This window comes from Cherax quadricarinatus, chromosome 24, assembly GCF_038502225.1.
Source record: "Cherax quadricarinatus isolate ZL_2023a chromosome 24, ASM3850222v1, whole genome shotgun sequence".
Lineage (NCBI taxonomy): Eukaryota > Metazoa > Arthropoda > Malacostraca > Decapoda > Parastacidae > Cherax > Cherax quadricarinatus.
The window spans coordinates 41,177,800-41,199,366 of record NC_091315.1 but is presented as its reverse complement, the minus strand read 5'-3'; the positions used below and the strand labels follow the sequence as shown (position 1 = coordinate 41,199,366).

The following is a 21,567-nucleotide window of genomic DNA, read 5'->3' as shown; positions in this document are numbered from 1 at the left end:
ACTGTTTGCAAGGGTATTAAAGGAATGTAAAGAGGAACTTAGCATACCTTTGGCTAATCTTTTCAATATATCACTACAAACTGGCATAGTGCCAGACATGTGGAAAATGGCAAATGTAATACCTATTTACAAGGCAGGTGACAGGTCCTTAGCTTCAAACTATAGACCAATAAGCCTTACCTTAACAGTGGGAAAATTTATGCCGAGGCAATTCGTAGCCATCTTGAAAGGCATAAATTGATTAATGGATCTCAGCATGGTTTTACATTTATTAAATAATATCACCAACCACTTCAAAACTATATCCCCTCCTGCTTTTAACATTTCTATCTTTATCCCATCAATCCCAGCTACCTTACCTTTCATTCTACCCCTGCCTCACAAACTTCCCCCACACTCACAACTGGCTCTTCCTCACTCCTACAAGATGTTATTCCTCCTTGCCCAATACATGAAATCACCGCTTCCCTATCTTCATCAACATTTAACAATTCCTCAAAATATTCCCTCCATCATCCCGATACCTCTAACTCTCCATTTAATAACTCTCCTCTCCTATTTTTAATTGACAAATCCATTTGTTCCCTAGGCTTCCTCAACTTATTAATCTCACTCCAAAACTTTTTCTTATTTTCAACAAAATTTGTTGATAACATCTCACCCACACTCTCATTTGCTCATCATAGTAACATCATGCATCTCAAAACAGTATTTACAATGGAAAGAAAAGGCACTAGCAGGACAGATTTTCATTCTCGTCATTAACATGTATCTTTGCTTTCCTGTTTTTCTTGATACAGGAGCTCTTATTCCTATATTTACTTTCCAACTTATGAGGCATGAGACCTGGTCACTAAGTTCACTGATCATGGGATCAAGAAAGTTAACAGCAGGAACAGAGATGACATAGCCCTCAGTGACTATCTCTAAAAAAAATGACCCTTCCAGGAAAAAAAAGAGGCAGAGAAGTGTCTTGAATGGTTCTTGATATACAGAAGCAGAGCTACCCTTCCCTTACTTGGGTCAAACTTGATTAACTCCAACTCTCCAGGTGCTGTGTAACCCACATGGGCTTAATGTTTCCCCTAATCTAAGAAATCAAGAGGGACACTTGTGACAAAAAAGAAACACTACATTGAAAATTAATATTTTACAAGTGGACTGTGGCTGCACTCCTTCAATGATGTCCTGAGAGTGAGCAAGTTGTGCAGCAGCAAAAATTAAAAAATAAAAAACAACATAACAACATAACTATCTTTAACTACAATATCAGATCTTTAAGCAAGCATTATGATGACCTCCTAGCATTACTAAATTTCTTGCATGCCAATATGTCCATTATTACACTAACTGAAACCTGGCTAAAGCCTGATACTACAGATGTCTATGCCATTCCTGGTTACAGAGCCATACACAACTGTAGGCCAGACCAACAAGGGGGTGGCACAGCTATATACTACTCAGACCAACTAGAATGTATCACTAATACTTGCACAAGGGATGAACATGGGGAATATATAATAGCTAAATTCAAATCCAAATACCTACAAAAACCTCTCACAGTGATAAACATCTACAGAATTCCACAATCAAACATTAGCCAATTTAGTCAAAACCTAGGAAGTATGATAACTGATGCACGCATGAACAAAGATCACTTACTACTCTCAGGTGACTTCAATATAAATCTCCTGCAAGACCAGGACCCACACGTTACTGAATTCACAAACACAATGAGTAACTGCATGTTGCTACCAACAGTAACAAAACCTACAAGAGTTACAGAGACTAGTGTTTCCCTACTTGACCACATCTGGACCAACACCATATCCCCTTTAAAATCAGGCATAATTACAGATAATACCACAGACCACTACCCTACTTTCCTCATAACAACTCTTGGTAAAATACCCCAAGACACTACTAAAGTCACCTTCAGACTTCACAATGAGGCAGCCATTAATAACTTCACAACAGCAGTAACAAACATTGACTGGCACACTGAGCTAGAAATCTACACAGATATTGACGAATGTTTTAATAATTTTCTAAAAAAGACCCAATACCTTTATAACAAGCACTGCCCTAAAAAAACTAAACAGATGACAGCTAAGAGATTGAACAGTCCCTGGCTAACACCCAGCATTCTCAAATCCATAAATACAAAACACCGATATGAAAAACAGTACAGAATGGGTCACATAACCAGAGACCAAACAAAATGTTACTCGTCAATCCTAACCAGCCTGATAAGAAGGGCAAAAAAATTGTATTATGAGAACAGATTATCCAACTTACGAGGTGATATAAAAAAGACCTGGAAGACCCTATCAGAAATTCTGGGAACAAAAAAGATATCACGACATAGCGAAATAAAATTAGCAAAATCAATGAACCCCAACTCCCACCAACAGAAACAGCAAACAGACTCGATGATTTCTTCTCCACTATAGGTCAAAACCTTGCCAATAATATCCCAAACTCAGATACCCCACCAAATGACTACCTCACTGGCAACTACCCGAACACACTGTTCCTAGCTCCGACTAACCCATACGAAGTCTCCCTTATTATCAACGCACTGAAAAACAAGGCAGGAGATTTAAATACCTTACCACCCTTTATATACAAAAAAGCGTCACAAGTACTATCACCAATCATTGCAACACTCTTTAACAAATCCACTGAATCCTCCACCTTCCCTACAGTTCTCAAAATAGCAAGGGTCACCCTGATCCATAAAGGAGGAGACCAAACAGAGTTGAATAACTATAGGCCAATATCCAATTTACACCCTCTCTCAAAAATCTTCAAAAAATTAATTCATAAACGAATCCACTCCTACCTCATCTCCCATAACATTCTCAATCCCTGCCAATTTGGATTCAGGCCTAATAAAAATACTAATGATACTATTATACACATGCCAGAACATATATACACTGCAATAGAGAAAAAAGAAGTCCCACTGGGGATCTTCATTGACTTACATAAAGCTTTTGATACAGTTGACCATGACTTGCTCCACGTAAAATTGTCACACTATGGTATTAGAGGGCACTCCCTCAACTACCTCAAGTCTTACCTCAGCAACAGAAGCCAATATGTGTACGCAAATGGGGCAAGCTCTTCCGCACAACCAATTACAGTTGGTGTCCCACAGGGAAGTGTCCTTGGCCCTCTTCTCTTTCTCCTATACATAAATGACCTACCAAATGCTTCGCAATTACTCAAACCCACACTTTTTGCAGATGACACCACATACGTCTTCTCTCACCCGAGCCCAGTCACGCTAGCCAATACTGTAAACACCAAATTACAGAAAATATCTACCTGGATGAGGACTAACAAACTTACACTAAACATTGACAAAACCTACTTCATTCAGTTTGGTAGCAGAGCTACAGATGTACCTCTTAACATAACGATAAACGGATCACCTATCACAAAGCTAACAGAGGGAAAATTCTTAGGAATCCACCTCGATAATAGACTCAAATTTCATACACATATACAACAAATTTCTAAGAAAATTTCCAAGACTGTAGGCATACTATCGAAGATACGGTACTATGTTCCACAGTCAGCCCTCCTGGCCCTTTATCACTCTCTTATTTACCCCTATCTCACCTATGGAATTTGTGCATGGGGCTCAACAACAACTAACCATCTCAGACCACTAATTACCCAACAAAAGGCTGCAGTTAGAATGATAAATTCTCACTACAGGCAGCACACTCCACCAATATTCAAAACACTCAACCTACTCACCATACAAAACCTCCATACTTATTATTGCACTTATTACATACATAGAACACTTAACTCTGATATTAACCCTCCCCTCAAACATCTCCTTGCCAACCTCAACAGAACACATGACCATAATACAAGGCACAGATCACTCTTTGATGTTCCTCGTGTCCATCTCACGCTATGCAAAAACTCAATGCACATAAAAGGCCCTAAAATCTGGAATTCATTACCTGTAAATATAAAAGAAACACTACCTGTTTATAAATTCAAGTCTCTTCTCAAAGTTCACTTACTCACTCAAAACCAAATAAATACTGAATAACTGAACCATATAAATTGTATATCCTAAATGTTCCTCACAATTATATCACACAAATGTTAAACCTAACTTTGTTATTTTTTTAAATACACTACCTAACAGAATACTCCATTCTACTGAATGTACAGCAATGCATGCAACCATAGGACCTGTCTTTGTAATACTCATTTGTATTTTATAGTTATCTGTTTACAATAATGTCTTATCACTGATTTCATCATTGCTTAGTTAATCTTAAGTTAATTTTAAGCCAGCCCGTAATGCTATGCATATAAGTGGCTTTGGCATGCTGCTCTTACCTGCATTTTTTGTACCTCTGTTTGTATGCTAAAATTTCTAAAAAAAATTTATTAAGCTAAAAGGCAAGAGGATGAGAGAGCCTATAGGAAAAAAATGTATTAACCCTTTGACTGTCGACGTCGTATACATACGTCTTACGAGGTACCGTGTTTGACGTATATATACTCATAAATTCTAGCGGCTTCAAATCAAGCTGAGAAAGCTGGTAGGCCCACATGTGAGAGAATGGGTCTGTGTGGTCAGTGTGCACCATATAAAAAAAAATCCTGGAGCATGCAGTGCATAATGAAAAGAAAAAACAGACCATTTTTTTTAATTAAAATGCCGATTTTGTGGTCTATTTTCGTATAGTATTTATGGTTGTATTCTCGTTTTCTTGGTCTCATTTGATAGAATGGAAAACATATTATAGAAATAGAGGTGATTTTGATTGATTTTACTATAAAAAGAACCTGGAAATGGAGCTCAAAATAGGGGAAATGTTTGATTTTGCCGATGTTCAAAAGTAAACAAATGATGTTATTATCCAATAAATGTCGAACTAGCCATTCTAATATGCAGTCGTCAATGGGTTAATGTTGTTTATACAATTATTACAGTATTGCAGTAGTCTGCATAACAGTAAATCTTCTATTTTTTGTTTGAATAAAAATTAAAAATAGAAAGCAAGAGTAATATCAAAGGAGCCTGGAGACGTGACTGATGAACAAAGAAAATGTTATTTTAGAGCCAGGAATGTCTGCATTTTTCATTCTGGACTGTATTTTGAAATTGTCATATTTTTTAATTTTCGTGAAATTGGCCAAATTGCAAATTTCTGACCATGTTATTGGGTAGTTGAAATCGGTAAAGGGGCAGTTTCTTGTACTCAATCGATAGAAAAAATGGAGTTCTAAAGAAATAGCTATGAGTTTGGTCGACTGGAATAATGGAATTAGCCGAAAATAGGGGTCAAAGTGGGCGAAATTGCCAATTTGTAAATATCGCCGAGGTTGCTAACTTCGCGAGAGCGTAATTCCATCAGTTTTCCATCAAATTTTGTGTTTTTGGTGTCATTACAATCAGGAAAAGATTCTCTATCATTTCATAAGAAGAAATTTTTTTTTTTTTTTTTTTAAATTTTGCGACACCAGGAGACACTTCAGGATTGGGGGTTGTGACAGTCAAGGGGTTAATGGGGCACAGAGGACTTCCAAGTTGTGAGCTTCAGGTAGACCATAAAATGGAGAACAAAAGGGGAATAAATTATATGGAAATGTATGAAATAAAAAATCACTTACCTTGCTTATAAAGTTTTTGTGAACTTGATCTTCTAATTTCTTAACAGTAGTCATTGAATGGAATTCTGTTATTAACTGATTCAATACAACACATCCTTTGCTGAAGCCAATAAGTGTTATGTCATTTATTTCAACATTAGATTCATCAGATGAGTTAGCATCAGAGTTTTGTTGAAAGCATGTTGAGGTCTCTTTTGTGCACTGCTGCAAGTCTTGTTCTTCATTACTCTGCAAATGTGGATGTGGTAAAATACCATCATCAGTTTCCTCAGGTAAGTGGTAGCCCTTTCTAAATTGTACTTTCTTAAGTCCTTCTGATATAAGGAAGGCAAGATGAGTTGTAGCTGCAGTGCCAGGCTGGTGCGTTGGTGCACCCACACTATTGCTTTCCACAAAGTTATCAAAGCAGCTGAAGGTTTTCCTTTCCATCCTGAAATAACCAAACATGTCACAACTATATCTTTAGGAAATTTATAAATTTCTTCCAGTTTCTATATGAAGATCAGTACCAATAATCTATGCTGTTTCCTTTTAGATTTCTCCTTTTCTAAAGAGGGGAGATAATAAGGAATGCCCCAGCATGCATACAAATCTGAGAAAGCAGGAGACAACAACAGAAGTAGCAAGCAAACACTGAAGTTTGCGCACAAGAATATAAGCAGTGAAATCAGCATTTTTTTTGGGTGGGAGACAGAAAAGGATCCCATTACAAATTTTTTTTTCAACAAACCGACCATATTCCACCGAGGCAAGGTGACCTAAAAAAAAAAAGCAAAAATTTCTCTTTTTAAATTTAGTAATGTATATAGGAGAAGGGGTTACTATGTTGGCTGTAGATACTGTACATAAGGTGCTTGAGGAGATATATTTCCAGAATGATACTACTGTATAGTAGGGCTCCACTTATATGGCAGGTTGGGTTCCAGGCTCCCACCGTAAAGTGGAAATCGCTGTAAAGCGAAATGCCCTTTTTCCACTTATAAATGCATATAAATGCCAAAAAACAAGTTTATAGTAGTAGTAGGTTGGTAGACAGCAACCACCCAGGGAGGTACTACCGTCCTGCCAAGTGAGTGTAAAACGAAAGCCTGTAATTGTTTTACATGATGGTAGGATTGCTGGTGTCTTTTGTCTGTCTCATAAATATGCAAGATTGCGGGCATGTCTTGCTACTTCTACTTACACTTGGGTCACACTACACATACATATACACATTTATTCATACACACTCATCTGAGTTTTCTTTGATTTTATCTTAATAGTTCTTGGTCTTATTAATTTTCCTTTTATATCCATGGGGAAGTGGAATAAGAATCTTTCCTCCGTAAGCCATGCGTGTTGTAAAAGTCAACTAAAATGCCGGGAACAATGGGCTAGTAACCCCTTTTCCTGTAAAGATTACTAAAAAGAATAAGAAGAAGAAAATTGTCAAAGTGGGAAGTCTGAATGTGCGTGGATGTTGTGCAGATGATAAGAAAGAGATGATTGTGGATGTTATGAATGAGAAGAAGCTGGATGTCCTGGCTTTAAGTGAAACAAAGCTGAAGGGGGTGGGAGAGTTTCAATGGAGAGGAATAAATGGGATTAGGTCAGGGGTTTCAAATAGAGTTAGAGCTAAAGAAGGAGTAGCAATAATGTTGAAGGATAAGCTATGGCAGGAAAAGAGGGACTATAAATGTATTAATTCAAGGATTATGTGGAGTAAAATAAAGATTGGATGTGAAAAGTGGGTTATAATAAGCGTGTATGCACCTGGAGAAGAGAGAAGTGTAGAGGAGAGAGAGAGATTTTGGGAAATGTTGAGTGAATGCGTGGGGAGTTTTGAATCAAGTGTGAGAGTAATGGTGGTTGGGGATTTCAATGCTAAAGTGGGTAAAAATGTTATGGAGGGAGTAGTAGGTAAATTTGGGGTGCCAGGGGTAAATGTAAATGGGGAGCCTTTAATTGAGCTATGTGTAGAAAGAAATTTGGTAATAAGTAATACATATTTTATGAAAAAGAGGATAAATAAATATACAAGGTATGATGTAGCACGTAATGAAAGTAGTTTATTAGATTATGTATTGGTGGATAAAAGGTTGATGGGTAGGCTCCAGGATGTACATGTTTATAGAGGGGCAACTGATATATCGGATCATTATTTAGTTGTAGCTACAGTTAGAGTAAGAGGTAGATGGGAAAAGAGGAAGGTGGCAACAACAAGTAAGAGGGAGGTGAAAGTGTATAAACTAAGGGAGGAGGAAGTTCGGGCGAGATATAAGCGACTATTGGCAGAAAGGTGGGATAGTGCAAAGATGAGTAATGGGGGGGTTGAAGAGGGTTGGAATAGTTTTAAAAATGCAGTATTAGAATGTGGGGCAAAAGTTTGTGGTTATAGGAGGGTGGGTGCAGGAGGAAAGGGGAGTGATTGGTGGAATGATGAAGTAAAGGGTGTGATAAAAGAGAAAAAGGTAGCTTATGAGAGGTTTTTACAAAGCAGAAGTGTTATAAGAAGAGCAGAATATATGGAGAGTAAAAGAAAGGTAAAGAGAGTGGTGAGAGAGTGCAAAAGGAGAGCAGATGATAGAGTGGGAGAGGCACTGTCAAGAAATTTTAATGAAAATAAGAAAAAATTTTGGAGTGAGTTAAACAAGTTAAGAAAGCCAAGGGAAAATATGGATTTGTCAGTTAAAAACAGAGTAGGGGAGTTAGTAGATGGGGAGATGGAGGTATTAGGTAGATGGCGAGAATATTTTGAGGAACTTTTAAATGTTAAGGAAGAAACAGAGGCAGTAATTTCATGCACTGGTCAGGGAGGTATACCATCTTTTAGGAGTGAAGAAGAGCAGAATGTAAGTGTGGGGGAGGTACGTGAGGCATTACGTAAAATGAAAGGGGGTAAAGCAGCTGGTACTGATGGGATCATGACAGAAATGTTAAAAGCAGGGGGGGATATAGTGTTGGAGTGGTTGGTACTTTTGTTCAATAAATGTATGAAAGAGGGGAAGGTACCTAGGGATTGGCGGAGAGCATGTATAGTCCCTTTATATAAAGGGAAAGGGGACAAAAGAGACTGTAAAAATTATAGAGGAATAAGCTTACTGAGTATACCAGGAAAAGTGTACGGTAGGGTTATAATTGAAAGAATTAGAGGTAAGACAGAATGTAGGATTGCGGATGAGCAAGGAGGTTTCAGAGTGGGTAGGGGATGTGTAGATCAAGTGTTTACATTGAAGCATATATGTGAACAGTATTTAGATAAAGGTAGGGAAGTTTTTATTGCATTTATGGATTTAGAAAAGGCATATGATAGAGTGGATAGAGGAGCAATGTGGCAGATGTTGCAAGTATATGGAATAGGTGGTAAGTTATTAAATGCTGTAAAGAGTTTTTATGAAGATAGTGAGGCTCAGGTTAGGGTGTGTAGAAGAGAGGGAGACTATTTCCCGGTAAAAGTAGGTCTTAGACAGGGATGTGTAATGTCACCATGGTTGTTTAATATATTTATAGATGGGGTTGTTAAGGAAGTAAATGCTAGGGTGTTTGGGAGAGGGGTGGGATTAAATTATGGGGAATCAAATTCAAAATGGGAATTGACACAGTTACTTTTTGCTGATGATACTGTGCTTATGGGAGATTCTAAAGAAAAATTGCAAAGGTTAGTGGATGAGTTTGGGAATGTGTGTAAAGGTAGAAAGTTGAAAGTGAACATAGAAAAGAGTAAGGTGATGAGGGTGTCAAATGATTTAGATAAAGAAAAATTGGATATCAAATTGGGGAGGAGGAGTATGGAAGAAGTGAATGTTTTCAGATACTTGGGAGTTGACGTGTCGGCGGATGGATTTATGAAGGATGAGGTTAATCATAGAATTGATGAGGGAAAAAAGGTGAGTGGTGCGTTGAGGTATATGTGGAGTCAAAAAACGTTATCTATGGAGGCAAAGAAGGGAATGTATGAAAGTATAGTAGTACCAACACTCTTATATGGGTGTGAAGCTTGGGTGGTAAATGCAGCAGCGAGGAGACGGTTGGAGGCAGTGGAGATGTCCTGTTTAAGGGCAATGTGTGGTGTAAATATTATGCAGAAAATTCGGAGTGTGGAAATTAGGAGAAGGTGTGGAGTTAATAAAAGTATTAGTCAGAGGGCAGAAGAGGGGTTGTTGAGGTGGTTTGGTCATTTAGAGAGAATGGATCAAAGTAGAATGACATGGAAAGCATATAAATCTATAGGGGAAGGAAGGCGGGGTAGGGGTCGTCCTCGAAAGGGTTGGAGAGAGGGGGTAAAGGAGGTTTTGTGGGTAAGGGGCTTGGACTTCCAGCAAGCGTGCATGAGCGTGTTAGATAGGAGTGAATGGAGACGAATGGTACTTGGGACCTGACGATCTGTTGGAGTGTGAGCAGGGTAATATTTAGTGAAGGGATTCAGGGAAACCGGTTATTTTCATATAGTCGGACTTGAGTCCTGGAAATGGGAAGTACAATGCCTGCACTTTAAAGGAGGGGTTTGGGATATTGGCAGTTTGGAGGGATATGTTGTGTATCTTTATATGTGTATGCTTCTAGACTGTTGTATTCTGAGCACCTCTGCAAAAACAGTGATAATGTGCGAGTGTGGTGAAAGTGTTGAATGATGATGAAAGTATTTTCTTTTTGGGGATTTTCTTTCTTTTTTGGGTCACCCTGCCTCGGTGGGAGACGGCCGACTTGTTGAAAAAAAAAAAAAAAAAAAAAAAATTAAGTTAGCAATATACAGTAGAGCGTCATTTAACCCTTTGACTGTTTCAGTCATATATATACGTCTTACGAGGTACCGTGTTTGACGTATGTATATACTCATAAATTCTAGCGGCTTCAAATCAAACAGGAGAAAGCTGGTAGGCCCACATGTGAGAGAATGGGTCTGTGTGGTCAGTGTGCACCATACAAAAAAAATCCTGGAGCACGTAGTGCATAATGAGAAAAAAAACTACAACAGTTTTTTTTAATTAAAATGCTGAATTTGTGGTCTATTTTCGTATAGTATTTATGGCTGTATTCTTGTTTTCTTGGTCTCATTTGTTAGAATGGAAAACATATTATAGAAATAGATGTGATTTTGATTGGTTTTACTATAAAAAGAACCTGGAAATGGAGCTCAATGTAGGGGAAATGTTTGATTTTTGCCGATGTTCAAAAGTAAACATATGTCATTGTCCAATAAATGTCCAAGTAGCCATTCCAATATGCAGTCATGAATGGGTTTACATTATTTGTACAATTATTACAGTATTGCAGTAGTCTGCATAACAGTAAATCTTCTATTTTTTATTTGAATAAAAATTAAAAATGGAAAGCAAGAGTAATATCAGAGGGGCCCGGAGACGTGACTGATGAACAAAGAAAATGTTATTTTAGAGCCAGGAATGTCTGCATTGTTCATTCTGGACTGTATTTTGAAATTGTCACATTTTTTTATTTTCGTGAAACTGGCCAAATTGCAAATTTCTAACCATGTTATTGGGTACTTGAAATCGGTAAATGGGCAGCGTCTTGTATTCAATCGATAGAAAGAAAGGAGTTCTAAAGAAATAGCTATGAGTTTGGGCGACTGGAACAACAGAATTAGCTGAAAATAGGGCTCAAGGTGGGCAAAACCGCCAATTTTTAAATATCACCGAGGTCGCTAACTTCGCGAGAGCGTAATTCCGTCAGTTTTCCATCAAGTTTTGTTTTTTTTGGTGTCATTACAATCGGGAAAAGATTATCATTTCATAAGAATTTTTTTTTTTTTTAAATTTTGCAACACCAGGAGACACCTCAGGATTGGGGGTTGCAACAGTCAAGGGGTTAACATGGTAGTTACGTTCCTGAAAATGCCGTGCTAGGTAAAACCGTGTTAGATGAACTGAAGAACTTGTGAGAAAAATAGGGTTATGTTTCTGAGAACCCCAACAAAGCCAAACAACTTTTTTTTAGGCCTCCACCTCTTACAAAAATAAAAGTGAATATGCAATTGTAGTTCATTATTGTGCTGTATTATGTTGTTTTTACTTCTTAAGATTACAAATGTAGCAGAAATAGTAGTATTTCATACCTTAAATTGTGGTGCTAGTGTTTGTGGATGACTGTGAAGAGAGTGGAGAGTTATGTTGTGGTCCTACTGGGCTGAGGTGGATGGTAGAGGTTCTGGTACTGAAGTTGATGGTTGTACTGGAGTGTCTAACTTTCAGTCGAGTCATTCAGTTGGTCAAATTATTCAGTTGGTCAAGTTATTCAGTAAGTCAGTCAAGTCATTCAGTAAGTCAGTCAAGTCATTCAGTCAGTCAAGTCATTCAGTCAGTCAAGTAAGTTATTCAGTCAAGTCAGTAAGCTATTCATTCAAGTCATTTAGTCATTCAGTCAGTCAGTCAGTCAGTCGCACAAACTTATGTTTACCTCTTTTTGTGTGTACAAAGTAACACTTCATTATGCCACAGGTTATCTCTTGTCTAATATCTTTGTTTTCTTTGTTAATTCTAAGGCTTAAATACTTATACCTTTTCTTGCCACTTTCAGCAACACTGGTATGCCTACTGGGAGTCATGATTGCTTGGCAGATACAAGATATAGTAATTAAAAGATCAAAACACAATTCACAAACAGAGCTAGCTTGTAGTAGAGAAAGACTGGAAGCGTATGAAGTACGAATGTTGGGATGGTGGGGTGATGTCAGGGAGTGGCAGGAGATGGCAGGAGCTTTCCCCAGCTGATCCACAACAAGGCAGCCGCTTGAGGAAAAGAGAATTTTTTTTCCTTCCTGCAAACTGAACCATGTTAAATTAATTTTACTGTGTGTTACATAAAATTGTGCCACAATTCTTCAATTGTGCTATACCCAAATCATGTCAACTAAACGCATGCTAAATGACGGTCTACTGTAACTAGGTATTAAAAAGCAATAAAAACTAAATTGCACACACAGTACACTCATTACTTACATTAAAATATTTGTAGTCTTAATGTAAGGTGAGGTGAGTATTTATTGTAGTCAAATGTGTAGGTCCCACACTAGCTTCCACAGCACAAATTTTTTTTATATATTTTTTTTTAACAAGTCGGCCGCCTCCCACCGAGGCAGGGTGACCCAAAAAAGAAAGAAAATCCCCAAAAAGAAAATACTTTCATCATCATTCAACACTTTCACCTCACTCACACATAATCACTGTTTTTGCAGAGGTGCTTAGAACACAACAGTTTAGAAGCATATACCTATAAAGATACACAACATATCCCTCCAAACTGCTAATATCCCAAACCCCTCCTTTAGAGTGCAGGCATTGTACTTCCCATTTCCAGAACTCAAGTCCGGCTATATAAAAATAACCGGTTTCCATGAATCCCTCTACTAAATATTACCCTGCTCACACTCCAACAGATCGTCAGGTCCCAAATACCATTTGTCTCCATTCATTCCTATCTAACACGCTCACGCACGCTTGCTGGAAGTCCAAGTCCCTCGCCCACAAAACCTCCTTTACCCCCTCCCTCCAATCTTTTCGAGGACGACCCCTACCCCGCCTTCCTTCCCCTACAGATTTATACGCTCTCCATGTCATTCTACCTTGATCCATTCTCTCTAAATGACCAAACCACCTCAACAACCCCTCTTCAGCCCTCTGACTAATACTTTTATTAACTCCACATCTTCTCCTAATTTCCACACTCCGAATTTTTTGCATAATATTTACACCACACATTGCCCTTAGACAGGACATCTCCACTGCCTCCAACCGCCTCCTTGCTGCTGCATTCACAACCCAAGCTTCACACCCATATAAGAGTGTTGGTACTACTATACTTTCATACATTCCCTTCTTTGCCTCCATAGATAACGTTTTTTGTCTCCGCATATACCTCAACGCACCACTCACCTTTTTTCCCTCATCAATGCTATGATTAACTCATCCTTCATAAATCCATCCGCCGACACGTCAACTCCCAAGTATCTGAAAACATTCACTTCTTCCATACTCCTCCTCCCCAATTTGATATCCAATTTCTCTTTATCTAAATCATTTGATACCCTCATCACCTTACTCTTTTCTATGTTCACTTTCAACTTTCTACCTTTACACACACTCCCAAACTCATCCACTAACCTTTGCAATTTTTCTTTAGAATCTCCCATGAGCATAGTATCATCAGCAAAAAGTAACTGTGTCAATTCCCATTTTGTACTTGATTCCCCATAATTTAATTTCTATGCATTTATAAGTGGAAAAAAAGGGTGTTCCACTTTACGGAGATTTCCGCTTTACGGGGGTAGCCTGGAACCTAACCTGCCACATAAATGGGGCCCTACTGTAATACAGCTGATTTCCTCTATTCTTTTTATTACAATACAGCCTCTCCTCACTTAGCGATGTACTCGTTTACCAATGACTTGGACTTACAACAGGCTCTCTGACCAGTATGCATACCTAAATAATGTATATCAGAGCTGATTTCCTCTATTCTGTTTATTACAATATACAGTACACTACTCTAAAAACATTTAAAAATATACATGTACCAGAAATGTTATAAATAGTGCAAAGGTGACATTAAAAAAAAAATCTAAAGATGGTTGACACAAACCCACTACCAGTATAGCATGCTCCTCGCTTAACAACCAATTTACTTACCGATCTACTCTTAGGAAGAGAACCTTGTTGTTAAGCGAGGAGAGGTTGGATATATATATATATATATATATATATATATATATATATATATATATATATATATATATATATATATATATATATATATATATATATATATATATATATATATATATTCTCCATGGGGAAGTGGATCAGAATTCTTCCTCCGTAAGCCATGCGTGTTGTAAGAGGCGACTAAAATGCCAGGAGCAAGGGGCTAGTAACCCCTTCTCCTGTATATATTACTAAATGTAAAAGGAGAAACTTTCGTTTTTCCTTTTGGGCCACCCTGCCTTGGTGGGATATGGCCGATGTGTTGAAAGAAGAAGAATAAATAAATAAATAAATAAATAAATAAATAAATAAATATATAAATATAAATATATATATATATATATAAATATATATATATATATATATATATATATATATATATATATATATATATATATATATATATATATAAATAAATAAATATATAAATAAATAAATATATATATATATATATATATATATATATAGAGGTAGTAGGTTGGTAGACAGCAACCACCCAGGGAAGTACTACCGTCCTGCCAGATGACTGTGAAACAAAAACCTGTAACTGTTTTGCATGATGGTAGGATTGCTGGTTTCTTTTTCTGTCTCATAAACACGCTAAGATAACAGGGATATCTTGCTACTCCTACTTACACTTTGGTCACACTTCACAGACACGCACATGCATATATATATATACATACATCTAGGTTTTTCTCCTTTTTCTAAATAGCTCTTGTTCTTTTTTATTTCTTCTATTGTCCATGGGGAAGTGGAAAAGAATCTTTCCTCCGTAAGCCATGCGTGTCGTATGAGGCGACTAAAATGCCGGGAGCAATGGGCTAGTAACCCCTTCTCCTGTATACAATTACTAAAAAAGAGAAGAAGAAAAACTTTATAAAACTGGGTTGCTTAAATGTGCGTGGATGTAGTGCGGATGACAAGAAACAGATGATTGCTGATGTTATGAATGAAAAGAAGTTGGATGTCCTGGCCCTAAGCGAAACAAAGCTGAAGGGGGTAGGAGAGTTTCAGTGGGGGGAAATAAATGGGATTAAATCTGGAGTATCTGAGAGAGTTAGAGCAAAGGAAGGGGTAGCAGTAATGTTAAATGATCAGTTATGGAAGGAGAAAAGAGAATATGAATGTGTAAATTCAAGAATTATGTGGATTAAAGTAAAGGTTGGATGCGAGAAGTGGGTCATAATAAGCGTGTATGCACCTGGAGAAGAGAGGAATGCAGAGGAGAGAGAGAGATTTTGGGAGATGTTAAGTGAATGTATAGGAGCCTTTGAACCAAGTGAGAGAGTAATTGTGGTAGGGGACTTGAATGCTAAAGTAGGAGAAACTTTTAGAGAGGGTGTGGTAGGTAAGTTTGGGGTGCCAGGTGTAAATGATAATGGGAGCCCTTTGATTGAACTTTGTATAGAAAGGGGTTTAGTTATAGGTAATACATATTTTAAGAAAAAGAGGATAAATAAGTATACACGATATGATGTAGGGCGAAATGACAGTAGTTTGTTGGATTATGTATTGGTAGATAAAAGACTGTTGAGTAGACTTCAGGATGTACATGTTTATAGAGGGGCCACAGATATATCAGATCACTTTCTAGTTGTAGCTACACTGAGAGTAAAAGGTAGATGGGATACAAGGAGAATAGAAGCATCAGGGAAGAGAGAGGTGAAGGTTTATAAACTAAAAGAGGAGGCAGTTAGGGTAAGATATAAACAGCTATTGGAGGATAGATGGGCTAATGAGAGCATAGGCAATGGGGTCGAAGAGGTATGGGGTAGGTTTAAAAATGTAGTGTTAGAGTGTTCAGCAGAAGTTTGTGGTTACAGGAAAGTGGGTGCAGGAGGGAAGAGGAGCGATTGGTGGAATGATGATGTAAAGAGAGTAGTAAGGGAGAAAAAGTTAGCATATGAGAAGTTTTTACAAAGTAGAAGTGATGCAAGGAGGGAAGAGTATATGGAGAAAAAGAGAGAAGTTAAGAGAGTGGTGAAGCAATGTAAAAAGAGAGCAAATGAGAGAGTGGGTGAGATGTTATCAACAAATTTTGTTGAAAATAAGAAAAAGTTTTGGAGTGAGATTAACAAGTTAAGAAAGCCTAGAGAACAAATGGATTTGTCAGTTAAAAATAGGAGAGGAGAGTTATTAAATGGAGAGTTAGAGGTATTGGGAAGATGGAAGGAATATTTTGAGGAATTGTTAAATGTTGATGAAGATAGGGAAGCTGTGATTTCGTGTATAGGGCAAGGAGGAATAACATCTTGTAGGAGTGAGGAAGAGCCAGTTGTGAGTGTGGGGGAAGTTCGTGAGGCAGTAGGTAAAATGAAAGGGGGTAAGGCAGCCGGGATTGATGGGATAAAGATAGAAATGTTAAAAGCAGGTGGGGATATAGTTTTGGAGTGGTTGGTGCAATTATTTAATAAATGTATGGAAGAGGGTAAGGTACCTAGGGATTGGCAGAGAGCATGCATAGTTCCTTTGTATAAAGGCAAAGGGGATAAAAGAGAGTGCAAAAATTATAGGGGGATAAGTCTGTTGAGTGTACCTGGTAAAGTGTATGGTAGAGTTATAATTGAAAGAATTAAGAGTAAGACGGAGAATAGGATAGCAGATGAACAAGGAGGCTTTAGGAAAGGTAGGGGGTGTGTGGACCAGGTGTTTACAGTGAAACATATAAGTGAACAGTATTTAGATAAGGCTAAAGATGTCTTTGTGGCATTTATGGATTTGGAAAAGGCGTATGACAGGGTAGATAGGGGGGCAATGTGGCAGATGTTGCAAGTGTATGGTGTAGGAGGTAGGTTACTGAAAGCAGTGAAGAGTTTTTACGAAGATAGTGAGGCTCAAGTTAGAGTATGTAGGAAAGAGGGAAATTTTTTCCCAGTAAAAGTAGGCCTTAGACAAGGATGTGTGATGTCACCGTGGTTGTTTAATATATTTATAGATGGGGTTGTAAGAGAAGTAAATGCGAGGGTCTTGGCAAGAGGCGTGGAGTTAAAAGATAAAGAATCACACACAAAGTGGGAGTTGTCACAGCTGCTCTTTGCTGATGACACTGTGCTCTTGGGAGATTCTGAAGAGAAGTTGCAGAGATTGGTGGATGAATTTGGTAGGGTGTGCAAAAGAAGAAAATTAAAGGTGAATACAGGAAAGAGTAAGGTTATGAGGATAACAAAAAGATTAGGTGATGAAAGATTGAATATCAGATTGGAGGGAGAGAGTATGGAGGATGTGAACGTATTCAGATATTTGGGAGTGGACGTGTCAGCGGATGGGTCTATGAAAGATGAGGTGAATCATAGAATTGATGAGGGAAAAAGAGTGAGTGGTGCACTTAGGAGTCTGTGGAGACAAAGAACTTTGTCCTTGGAGGCAAAGAGGGGAATGTATGAGAGTATAGTTTTACCAACGCTCTTATATGGGTGTGAAGCGTGGGTGATGAATGTTGCAGCGAGGAGAAGGCTGGAGGCAGTGGAGATGTCATGTCTGAGGGCAATGTGTGGTGTGAATATAATGCAGAGAATTCGTAGTTTGGAAGTTAGGAGGAGGTGCGGGATTACCAAAACTGTTGTCCAGAGGGCTGAGGAAGGGTTGTTGAGGTGGTTCGGACATGTAGAGAGAATGGAGCGAAACAGAATGACTTCAAGAGTGTATCAGTCTGTAGTGGAAGGAAGGCGGGGTAGGGGTCGGCCTAGGAAGGGTTGGAGGGAGGGGGTAAAGGAGGTTTTGTGTGCGAGGGGCTTGGACTTCCAGCAGGCATGCGTGAGCGTGTTTGATAGGAGTGAATGGAGACAAATGGTTTTTAATACTTGACGTGCTGTTGGAGTGTGAGCAAAGTAACATTTATGAAGGGATTCAGGGAAACCGGCAGGCCGGACTTGAGTCCTGGAGATGGGAAGTACAGTGCCTGCACTCTGAAGGAGGGGTGTTAATGTTGCAGTTTAAAAACTGTAGTGTAAAGCACCCTTCTGGCAAGACAGTGATGGAGTGAATGATGGTGAAAGTTTTTCTTTTTCGGGCCACCCTGCCTTGGTGGGAATCGGCCGGTGTGATAATAATAATAATAAATATATATATATATATATATATATATATATCCTCAGTGGGATACAGCCAGTTTGTTGAAAGAAGAATATACGTATAAAGTACATCTACAATCTTGGCTGCTGTGGCCATCCACTCAGAGTGAAATTACTGAAGGAATAAGGCACTAATTATAGATTAATTGAACAAAAGTGTGCTTTATCACAAAAATGTTAAGTATAGTCTAGCAAGCTATTCATTTTAAACCTACCTGTTAGGTTTGACAACAAAAATATGATGTGTTGGAAACTTTGTAGCAAGTAATGCTGCTACACTTGTCAGTGACCATTCAACATAGTGCTTGTTGTCACGGTGAGCAAGCATATTCTCTGGGTAGTCCTGCCACAAAAGTTTTGCTTCATTAGTAGTTGTACATCTGTGAGGTGAGGTCAGATATAAGTGAAAAGGGGAAAGAGAAAGGGGGGGTACAGTGACAAATTTTTATAATTATATAAATCCTGAACAATGTGGGCAACACATGTGGCCAACATGTACATTCTGCTATTGTGCCCAATGGTTTTGGTAGGGCAGATAACTGCTACTGCTTCCAAAATTCTGTCTGGCCCAGTTGCTCCTGTAGTGTAACAGTTGTGCTCTTCCCCAGTCTATTACTTGAGAAAATTTCCAGCCAAGACAGGACTCACAGCAATGGTTTCAAGTTGGAAAAATTCAGATTCAGGAAGACTATAGGAAAGCACTGGTTTTGGTAATAGAGTTGTGGATGAGTGGAACAAACTCCCGAGTACAGTTACAGAGGCTAAAATGTTGGGTAGTTTTAAAAATAGGTTAGATAAATACATGAGTGGGTGTGAGTTGGACCTGACTAGCTTGTGCTACTAGGTCTGATGCCGTGCTCCTTCCTTAAGTGGAAGTGACCTGACTAGGTGGGTCATTGGGCTAAGCCAGAGGGTGACATGGACCTGCTTTACATAGGTCAGTAGGCCTGCTGCAGTGTTCCTTCTTTCTTATGTTCTTCTTATGAATGAAGGTTATGATGGACTACAAATTCATTGCTGGATTTATTCCTCCTGCTAGTAAATTTATGTTCCTGAAAGCATGTATGAAAGTCTCTGTCAGTCTTACTAAAGTAAAATTGATCACAACCACCACATGAAATGCTCTATAATTGTGTAAATAGTTCTGGGTTTAGATCTTCTGGTTATCTTTTTTAATTGTTTTGCTGGTAAAGACTGCTACATCCATGTTGGCTTTTCGAAGAACTCGGGTGATGGTGATGGTAGAATGTCCAGCGAGGAGGACCACGTGTCATCTGTGTCGTTGTTGGTATCCTCTTGGGGTGTACTATGTATGAGGAATCAAATCAAATCAAATAAAAAAAATCAAAGTTTATTCTCTATAAGGATTATAATGCAGGGTTTACAGATTTTGGTTATTGTGTGGTTTACATGTAGTAAAATAATAATTACAGAGGGGGCCACTAGAACACCTAGCATGGCTAGGCATTTTGGGCAAACATACAAACCACACCCCAAGAAGATACTAACATCAATAGACTATTGGCCCTTCCCACTGGACAGACTACCATCACCATCTCCCCAACTGTCATAAAAGCCAACATGGATGTAGCAGTCCTTACTACCAAAACTATTAAAAAAGATAACCAGAAGCTCTAAACCCAGAGATATTTGCACAGCAGATTATAGAGCATACTGTGTAGTGGTTGTGATCACATCTATATCAGTAAAACTGGAAGAGACTTTCAGAAATGCCTTCAGGAACAAATGTGCCAGCAGGAGGAATAAAATTAACAATTCATTTGTAGTCCATCATAACCTCCATTCTCAAATAATGGACTAGGGAAGAACAACGACCCGAGCACCGAATTTTGGAAGCAGCAGCAGTGATCCACCTTGCCAAAACCAATGAGCAAAACAGTGGAATGTATATATTGGCCACAATTAGTGTCACATCGTCCACAATTTATAAAATAAATAATAAAATTGTCACGTTATCCCTTACTGAGCTCCCACTAATACCTGACTTCCCCTAAACATGGTCTTACAATTTCATGACCTCATATGTGAGTTGCCTTACTCCAAGCCTGACCTTGTTGTGTTCATTTGCTCAGTCTTGGGCAAAATGTTGTATTAAAGCATTTCCTGCTGCCAATGTCTTCACTTCCTCTGGTTTACTATACAGGAGGGCCCCACTTTAAAGTGCTTCACTTTACAGTATTTTGCTAATGCAGAAGTTTTCAATTGTACCTATTCTTAATTCATTCAGACTTCCTACTATAAATATATTCACCACTTACTATAAGTTAAGGATGAAAATATTTTAAGGATAGTAATGTGTGTACTGTATGTGCATTTTTTAGCACATACAGTACATACAGCTCTATTGCTTATTTAACCCTTTCAGGGTTGGTGCCATACAAGTACGCATAAATTCTAGCCCCTTCAAATCAAGCGAGAGAAAGCTAGTAGGCCTACATATGAAAGAATGGGTCTATGTGGTCAGTGAGCACAGTATAAAAAAAATTCCTGCAGCACACAGTGCATAATGAGAAAAAAAACTCTGACCGTGTTTTTGGTTTAAAACAGCGACTGTGCAGTGTATTTTCGTATGGTATTTATGGTTGTATTCTAGTTTTCCAGGTATCATTTTATAGAATGGAAGCCATATTACAGAAATTGAAATGATTCTGATTGGTTTCACAATGAAAAGTACATACCTTGAAATTGGGTTCAAATTAGCAGAAATGTTCAAAAGTAAACAAATCATGCCATGTGTCCAATACACATCAACTGGTGAGTCTAATATTCTTTCACAAGTGCGCTGTTATTATTTATACCATTTCTACACTAATGCAGTAGTCTGCATAACAGTCAATCTTCTATTTTTTGTGAGAATAAAAATTCAAAGTGGAAAGCAAAAGAAACATAACAGAGGCCTGGGGACGTGACTAATGAACAGAGGAAATGTTATTTTAGTGCCAGGAATGTCTGTGTCTTGTTTATTCTGGACCCTATTTGGAAAGTGGCATCTTTTGAAATTTGTGTGTAATTGATATACAGGTCTCCCTCAACATTCGCGAGGGTTAGGGGATCAAGAGCCTCGCGAATGTTGAAAAACCGTGAATGTTTGGTGCCCCAATATATTGTAGGGAAATATAATA

The 21,567-nt window shown here is 38.2% G+C and overlaps 1 protein-coding gene across 10 annotated transcripts in view; it reads right to left on the bottom strand.

Moving 5' to 3' along the window:
- LOC128690974 (mitochondrial protein C2orf69 homolog) overlaps positions 1-21,567 on the bottom strand; it is a 97,888-nt gene that overhangs the window by 29,542 nt on the left and 46,779 nt on the right. For 6 of the 10 annotated variants that reach the window (XM_070088421.1, XM_070088420.1, XM_070088417.1 and 3 more), the window contains 2 exons: positions 18,640-18,767; positions 5,656-6,085 (listed from right to left, as the gene is read on the bottom strand). In XM_070088421.1, the coding sequence (XP_069944522.1) occupies positions 5,656-6,085; positions 18,640-18,767 (558 nt within the window). Of the gene's footprint in view, positions 1-5,655; positions 6,086-18,639; positions 18,805-21,567 lie in introns of all 10 variants that reach the window. The other 4 variants (XM_070088424.1, XM_070088422.1, XM_070088425.1 and 1 more) reach the window with 1 other exon arrangement.